Here is a 9,326-nt window from a genome sequence, read left to right as displayed (position 1 = left end):
TTTTGACTGGACAATGTAGTTTATTCCTGCCGATAGGTAAACCAGTGGGTAGATCTTCAAAGTAGGTAGGTGGCGTGCCTTCTCAAGCAATTTATGTCAGGAACTTCAATGAATTGCACTCACCAACAGACTTTTTCTATGACACAAACTATGTCCGTATCGAGCGCCTGTCACGTAGGTGTTTATTGGGGGGGGGGGGGGGGCGGTAATACTCCATCCACTGACATTTATCTATTTTCTGTAAATACTGTAGCTTCATACAGCTGTCTTCTGAAAATCTGGTGGTATTTATGTGCTGAGACACAGCTGGTAATCATTTGAAAGGACTAAAGTACCGTCAAGGTACCTAGGGGCCGCTCTAATCTCACTTTGGTTCGCTCAAGTCATCAACCTTTTTCAGTTAGAATTTGGAAAATTTTCGATCCCACTTGTGCTTGACATACAGACATTATCAAAATATTTCCATTTTTAAAATTACAACTTATTTACTTACTTATATTTACTTTGTAGTTGGAGTAGAGCACGTGTTTCATTAGATTAGATGAATTTTGTTTTTAAGAAAGTTCTGCTTGAGACTACCTTCTGGTGGTCGGGAACAGACAAAGGGTGTACGTGGTTCCCTCCCCCTAGTAATAATGAATTTCACAAATGTAACCAGTGCCACGCAGACGGATGTACACTATCAATTCAGTACCAGAAGGCCAACATGTAGGCAAGGGTACCGAGAAACATTTGTCGTGAAATCTCGAAACTACGTATTTCATCGTTCACAGCAAAAGTAATGATTTTCATCCTTGACCTCCCACCCATCTCAGATCTTGGATTCGCTATTGTTACTGGGTATAGCGTTTCTGCTTTCCATTTTTATTGTTTTAAAACCATACAACATTCCACAATTAGATAAGAAAGGGGCAGAGAGCGATGAAAATGAGCAGTTGCCTGAAAGTGCCATTCACTAACGGTCAAATTCCCAAAAATCTACGAGTTTGCGTATCTCTTATATAGACCTGTGTAAACTCAAACGGTTCCTACTATGAAGGTGACCTCCACTAATTAAACAGTAATCAAATTTTCAGAATTTGCGTCAAACCTTTTCTGTTACGTTTCGTTCAAACATCTCGTGTTGGAGGGCTAGAACTGATCCACTGCCTCTGAGCTGGTCAATTTTGATGAAACTTGTCACAGTGTACGGACACTATTCAAAGCCAAAAATCTCTTGGGCAAAAGAACACTGCTGTAAGCGATCCCTTAGTCATGTTATCAGTTCTTGTATCTTTTGTATCGAGTATCGAGTAACTTGCATTTCTACACTGAATACATAATCAATCTTTTAACACAACATAACGTCTCAGATAACAACTATCATACGAAAATTGAACAACTGACATCACAAACATACACAAACCTTCAACATATACAAGCTTCAAGTTAAGAATTTTTTAAAATATGTATATAAATAGGTTTTAAACTTATTTTAGAATAGTAGTAATACCATAACATATAATGTAGATCTGTATATTAATATTGGTTACATAAAAACATTTCATAACAAAAAATAGTAAATTATTAAAATTTTGTAATGCTTTTGTTACTTTCAGGTAAGAGTGTGGAAGAGGCTTTGTAAAACTTGTGTTTGCAGTTTGTAAGACTGCTCATAAGAAAGGAAGACCAAGCAAGAGAACTGAATTAAAATTGGTGCGAGAAGCAATGACAGAATGTAAGACAGATTCAAAAGTGTGATTCGGTTTCTGGGTGAAACGATATCATTGATAAGATTAGCTAATGATATTGGTGTACTCAGTGAAAGTCAAGAAGAATTATAGTACCTACTGAATGGACTGAACACTACAATAAACACATAATATGGAGTGCGATTAAACCAAAGAAACACGAAAGTAGTGAGGAGTAGCAGGAACGAAATTAGTGATAAACGTAACACCAAAATTAGGTAAAATGTAGTAGATGAAGTGAATGAGGATGTACATATAAGAAGCAGACTACAAGCGGAAAAGGGAACATCATTATCGAAATAGGGCTGCTAGTATCAAACATAGACAAATAGATAGATATTTATAAGAAAGCACGTCTTGAGCGCAGCGTTCTATGAAAGTGAATCTTTGGCGGTGGAAATACAGAAAAATAAGAGAACCAACACGTTTAATATGTATTGTTACAGGGAAATGTTGAAAATTAGGTGGACATCTATGATAAGAACGGAGGAGGTACTCAGATTCTCCACAGAATCGACGATAAAAATCATATGTGGAAAATGATGCGGTGGCCGAACCCCGAATGGGATATCCCGGTCAATAAATGCCATACGATCATTTACGACTTAAAGAAGGGACAGGATGATAGTACACATGTTATCGCATTCACGGTACTAGTGATAGAGATTAGAATACGTATGAAATACAGGGTGTTACAAAAAGGTACGGCCAAATTTTCAGGAAACATTCCTCACAGACAAATTTTCTTTCTTTGTGTGAGGAATGTTTCCTGAAAGTTTGGCCGTACTTTTTTGCAACACCCCGTATAATTCAAGACGTCTGGCAGAGATGCTACTCTGAGACAAAGAGATTAGCGATGGAGAGAATACTGCGTCTGCCCCCCATCAAACCAGTCACATGGCTGACTACACAAGCAACTGACGTACTCTTTGCATCGATGCAGAGACACTACCAGATGTTTCTCTGCCTATGGCTGAAATGTTAATTCAATGAATTGTGGGTAATTTAAATTTCCAAATGAATTTTAGTCCCACTCGGACGAATTTGAGTTCTTTGTTTCAGCCAGAGTCAGAAAAATGGCTACTTTGTTTCTTCGTCTTCTCCGCCCTCGAAGTGCCGCGTGATTTCGATGAAGGTGCGGCCCCTGGTCTCAGGCAGGAAGAAGAAGGTGAAGACGAGGCCGACGACGGCGCTGGCCATGAAGAGGAAGAAGACGGCGTAGACGCCCGTGGCGTCGCTGATCACCTGGAAGAGCTTGCTGAGCGCCGTGAAAAGGACGGACTGCACCACCGCCACGACCGATGTAGCCACGCCCTTCACGTCCGACGCGAACACCTCGCCCACGACGGCCCACGGCAGCGGGCCGATCCCCAGGATGTTGAACACCTGCGAAGGCAAAGCGACCCATCAGCCAGAGCCACAGTGGGGCTGCAGAAAACTATGCAAGGGCGGGAAGGGGAGGGAGGCAATATTCTAAATTTGTCCCCTTTTTATATAACTGATTCATTGAGTTTGGAAACATATCATTGAAAAGAACTAAATTTAACCGGAAACACAATGAATTGTTGTACGCGAGGCATCTACTCAATTTTTTATGGCAGATTATTTTCATACCTAAACAGTAAGCAAATTTCAATACGAGGTGCATTCAAGTTCTAAGGCCTCCGATTTTTTTTTTTTCTCCGGACTGGAAAGAGATAGAAACATACGCATTGTTTTAAAATAAGGCCGCGTTCATTGTCAATACGTCCCAGTGATGGCAGCACCGTACGGCAGATGGAATTTTACCGACAGCGGCGAGAATGAGAACTGTTTTAAATACTTAAAATGGCGACGTTTTCCTCACTTGAACAGCGTGCAATCATTCGTTTTCTGAATTTGCGTGGTGTGAAACCAATTGAAATTCATCGACAGTTGAAGGAGACATGTGGTGATGGAGTTATGGATGTGTCTAAAGTGCGTTCGTTTGTGCGACAGTTTAATGAAGGCAGAACATCGTGTGACGACAAACCGAAACAACCTCGGGCTCGCACAAGCCGGTCTGACGACATGATCGAGAAGGTGGAGAGAATTGTTTTGGGGGATCGCCGAATGACTGTTGAACAGATCGCCTCCAGGGTTGGCATTACTGTGGATTCTATGCACACAATCCTGCATGACTACCTGAAAATGCGGAAAGTGTTATCCAGGTGGGTGCCACGAATGCTGACGGACGACAACATGGCTTCCCGTGTGGCATGTTGCCAAGCAATGTTGACAGCATGAATGGGACTTTCTTTTCGTCGGTTGTGACAATGGATGAGACGTGGATGCCATTTTTCAATCCAGAAACAAAGCGCCAGTCAGCTCAATGGAAGCGCACTGATTCACCGCCACCAAAACAATTTCGGGTAACCGCCAGTGCTGAAAAAATGATGGTGTCCATGTTCTGGGACAGCGAGGGCGTAATCCTTACCCATTGCGTTCCAAAGGGCACTACGGTAACAGGTGCATCCTACGAAAATGTTTTGAAGAACAAGTTCCTTCCTGCACTGCAACAAAAACGTTAGGGAAGGGCTGCGCGTGTGCTGTTTCACCAACACAACGCACCCCCCCCCCCCCCCCCCCCCCCGCCCCACCCCAAGGTGCTAACGTTACGCAACAGTTTCTTCGTGATAACAACTTTGAAGTGTTTCCTCAAGCTCCCTACTCACCTGACCTGGTTCCTAGTGACTTTTGTCTTTTTCCAACAATGAAAGACACTCTCCGTGGCCGCACATTCACCAGCCGTACTGCTATTGCCTCAGCGATTTTCCAGTGGTCAAAACAGACTCCTAATTAGCCTTCGCCGCTACCATGGAATCATGGCGTCGGCGTTGTGAAAAATGTGTACGTCTGCAGGGCAATTACGTCGAGAAGTAACGCCAGTTTCATCGATTTCGGGTGAGTAGTTAATTAGAAAAGAAAAAAATCGGAGGCCTTAGAACTTGAATGCACCTCGTAATATAGGCAATGCACATCTTTCTGTTTTATTAAAACTAACATGAATACAATCCTCTTCATTCAGCGATATAAAACTGCATTCTATTTATGATTAAGACAAGGGTATACGACTAGTTATTCACAAAAAAATTTAATACATTGTACTATCCCTGTCTGCACTACACCTTTTTCCAAAAGGTAGCACACGAAAAACCGGCCCCGAGCACAGACTGCTCGCCAGTTACGCACAGATCGTTGTCCACCACGAGCTGATACAACAACAAATAGATTTAATAATTAGACAATGAAGATATAATAAAGAAGCTAATGAAAAAGTCTATATTTACTGAATCGACGACAATAGGTAGGCAACCATGAGCGGTCTAGTACTCGAGGCCAGGTTTTCGTGCGCCATGCCCTTTGAATACGGAAATAAGTTAAATAATGTTACGCCAAGCGCGAACTGCGCGCCAGTGATAATGTTTATGCCTTGTATCCGCACTCAAAAAATTATACTTTGTTCTGTAACCAAGTTACCAGGGCAACCTAACGAATTTACTGTTGCACAGTTACGGTTGACACCACTCAACTCTGGGTGTATACGAAATCGTTGCAACAAGGCATTCTAATTGTTGCCGGCTACTGTTGCTTCTGTCGCACAACGTAATGAGCTGATCATTACTGTGTAAGGTTTGCTACTATGAGCCTCAGCTCCGGGTTCTCATGGATGATAAATTGTAACTCACTAAATCTGTATACAGCAGATTAAGCGATGAAGCCGAAGGATAGTATATTAGAAAGTTATTGTTTATGTACAGAAGAGGGTGACACTACAAATTTCAATGGTGAAAATTCTACAGACGAATGGATTCCGAGTAAGGAAGATGGTGCTGCTTCAGATACGGAAGATGCTATTGTAATGATACTGAAGTTGAAAGAGAGACAAGTGATATAGCAGCGATGAAAATCACAGAGCTGACGAAGACGGTGAAGCGATTATCTCTTCTGCAGGTACTCTACGTGGTAAAGATGGAACTAAATGGCATAAGGAACCTTTTGGGACAAGAAAGTTGCTGCAGCATAATATTTTGTGGGAACGGGCTGGTCCAACAAGAACAACAAAATGTCTTTCTATAAAAGGCATCATCATGAGTATATTTCCAGTAGAAATGTATCATATAACAGTACGTGAAACCATCAGGAAGGCAAATCAGGTATTCACAAATTATAACTTCTATTCGGAGTACACTTTCATAGCGCAGCGGTAGCGTTACCGCCTACGCCGCAAGGGGGCCTGGGTTCAATTACCGGCAGGGGACTGGGTGTTGTGTGTCAATCATCAGTTGCATCATCTTAATTTTAATTTTAATAATCAACAGCCTCAGTTGCACCGTTTACCCAGAATTTTCCTAGGTTTCAGTCGGGATAACCCAACTTTCTGCAGAACAACAGTAACTACCGTTTGTCCACAGTGGACATCGTCAAGCTAAAACTACAAATCCATAAATTGTCGTCAGACTGTAAAGACGTATCTGAAACTGCCTCGGCCCCACTTCGCGACCACGATGCGGCAGCCACGATTGCTGTACTGGAACTCAAGTACAGTTTCCGTCGCATTCCGATAATTTCTTCGTGGCTCGTCTTTTTTTTTTTTTGTCTTAGAATGTGGTTAACCGCACAGAACCTTTGGGAAATAGACGTGAGGCTACACTTAACAATATGTGATCAGAAGTACGCCTCTGGACTGAGATACACTATGTGACCAAAAGTATCTGGAAACCCCCAAAACGAATAAGTTTTCATATTAGGTGCATTGTCCTGCCACGTATTGCCAGGTACTCCCCATGGCGACCTCAGTAGTCATTAGACATCGTGTGAGAGCAGAATGGCGTGCTCCATGGAAGTCAGGGACTTCGTACGTGGTCAGGTGATTTGGTGTCACTTATGTCATACGTCTGTACGCGAGACTTCCACGCTCCTAAACATCCCTAGGTCTACTGTTTCCGATGTGATAGTGAAGTGGAAACGTGAAGGGACACGTACAGCACAAAAGCGTACAGGCTGATCTTGTATGTTGACTGACATTGACAGTTGAAGAGGGTCGTAATGTGTAATAGGCAGACATCTATCCAGACCAACACACAGGAATTTAGGCAGTAGGTGAGAAAACTTGGATTTCGTGGTCGAGCGACTGCTCATAAGGCATACATCATGCCAGTAAATGCGAAACGGCGCCTCGCTTGGTATAAGGAACGTAAACATTGGACGATTGAACAGTGGTAAAACGTTGCGTGGACTGACGAGTCACGGCACACGATGTGGCGATCCGATGGCAGGGTATGGGTATGGCAAATACCCAATGAACGTCATCTGCCAGAGTATTTAGTGCCAACAGTAAAATTTGGAGGCGGTGGTGTTATGATGTGATCGTGTTTTCATAGAGGGTGCTCGTAGCCCTTCTTGTTTTTCGTGGCACTATCGCAGCATAGGCTACATCGATGTTTTAAGCACCTTCTTGCTTCCCACTGTTGAAGAGCAATTCGTGGGTGCCGATTGCATCTTCCAACACGATCTAGTACCTGTTCATAAAGCACGGCCTGTGGTGGAGTAGTTATGCGACAATAACATCCCTGTAATGGACTGGCCTGCACAGAGTTCTGACGTGAATGCTATAGAAAATCTTTGGTATGTTTTGGAACGCCGACTTCGTACCAGGAATCACCGACCGACATCGATACCTCTCCTCAGTGCAGTACTCTGTGAAGAATGGGATGCCATTCCCCAACAAGCCTTCCAGCACCCGATTGAATGTATGCCTGCGAAAGTGGAAGCTGTCATCAAGGCTAAAGGTGGGCCAACACCATATTGAATTTCAGCATTACCAATGGAAGGCGCCACGAACTTTTAAATCACTTTCAGTCAGATGTCCGGTACTTTTGATTACATAATGTTTGTACCCATGATAAGGTACCTCCTTTATAGTACCATAAGAGTGAGCAAAATAGAAACGGCGCGTCCCATTGTTTAAATGGAGTGTTTTTTGAGTGGAATAGCACTCCAAGAGTCCTTGTTAGGATGTTGGAAGTATATGTCAACAACACACGACCATATGAAGCAGTGGTTAGTTGGCGAAGATGCTTCCATTATGCTCAAACAAAACTGTCGAAGAAGGAAATAGCAGACCACCTGTCTGTGAAGGGGCAGTAATCGCAAGGGAGACTGAGGCCCTAGTGCTCCAAGACCTGTGCATCACAATTGAGGCGATAGTGGTAAACTGAAAATCGCTATTTTGATTTAAATAGAACTACAGACCACCATATTTTGAAGATGATCGAAGTACCTGATTGTTGGTTTCCGCAACTGCCTACACTATCATAGGGAACGTTTGGTGACTTGCAATCCTCATTCACACACATACTTAAATGTGGCAGGAAACCTCATCACGTGACGCAATGTCTGCGCTCCTAGCGAGTAAAATCAAAACTGTACTTTCTGTAGCATTTAATGTTTATGGGGTAATGCAATGGTGTGAAAGGCACCCCTTTCCCGACACTACTCATCAACAAATTATGCGAAAAATCTTGCGTTTTTGAGGGTATATTCATTTTATATTCACCCCATCAGTACTGGGGCAAGGGACATCACTCCAAAGTACAATTCTCCAAAGTAGCGGCAATGATTTATACAAGATGGCAGCGATGATGTTATCCAAAATGGCGACGGTGACATGGTCCAAGATGGCGGCTATTAGATGGGAAGTTTGAATTTTGGAGCAAAGACAGGTCAATTGGGGAACCTCCACTAACCTAACCCCCTCCTCCCCCCTTCCCACAGAAAAATGGCGGGAAGTTCAAATTCCAACAGGATAATGCATCACACCACGGTTATCTCAACTAACCTAAGAAAATCGCGGGAAGATAGGCCACTTGGGCTACCTCCACTAACCTAAGTCATCCGACCGCCACCTCTCCCTAGGAACTTGCACTAAGTGTAAACTTTGCTAGCTAAGAAAATGGCGTAAGAGAAAGGACACTTGCACTACCTCTGCTAACCTAAGTCACCCGACCACCATCTCTTTCCAGGGATTGATAGGAAAAGGACTCAGCTGCACTGGGCTGATGGAGAGAGAAAGGAGTGTATTTATTTTGAAACAATTTATTTAGGGATGGAGTATATTTGTCACAGTGATAGAGAACGCACGCTCTGACATGCCACACAGTATGCAGACCTGAAAACTAGTCCTAATTAACTCATGTATAATGCTCCACACATGTGCTTGCTAATTGTAAACTGCCAAAATAACGCATTGCACAGCCTACTGAAATGCAAACCACTCGTAAATAATGCAATACATTTACGTCTAGTGAGCCATACAATTCTTAAATTGTCAACATAGTAATCCATCTAAAAGACTCTGTAAACATGCTTGCTAATCATCAACTGTCTAAATCATGCACCAGTTTTTATGTAAACAATTGGAGACAACACCACCATCCAGTGTGTTCGCCACGAGGTCCGCAATCCAACTGAGCTAGTACACAGTACCACTACCAGAGGGTACTGTTGTAGGTTCCATGATGTAATCCAAAGATGGCAGCCATGATGTCAACCGATGACACAATACCATTACCGAAT

General features: G+C 42.9%; 1 protein-coding gene across 1 annotated transcript in view; it reads right to left on the bottom strand.

Moving 5' to 3' along the window:
* Positions 1–2,525: 2,525 nt before the first annotated feature.
* LOC126267480 (facilitated trehalose transporter Tret1-like) overlaps positions 2,526–9,326 on the bottom strand; it is a 104,088-nt gene continuing 97,287 nt past the window's right edge. Inside the window, exon 6 of the mRNA XM_049972764.1 lies at positions 2,526–3,116. Within this exon, the coding sequence (XP_049828721.1) occupies positions 2,811–3,116 (306 nt within the window). The 3' untranslated portion in view covers positions 2,526–2,810. The remainder of the gene's footprint in view (positions 3,117–9,326) is intronic.

This window comes from Schistocerca gregaria, chromosome 4 (genome assembly GCF_023897955.1).
Source record: "Schistocerca gregaria isolate iqSchGreg1 chromosome 4, iqSchGreg1.2, whole genome shotgun sequence".
Lineage (NCBI taxonomy): Eukaryota > Metazoa > Arthropoda > Insecta > Orthoptera > Acrididae > Schistocerca > Schistocerca gregaria.
Note: the sequence above shows the minus strand (reverse complement) of the source record. Positions and strands in the feature narration are given on the sequence as shown.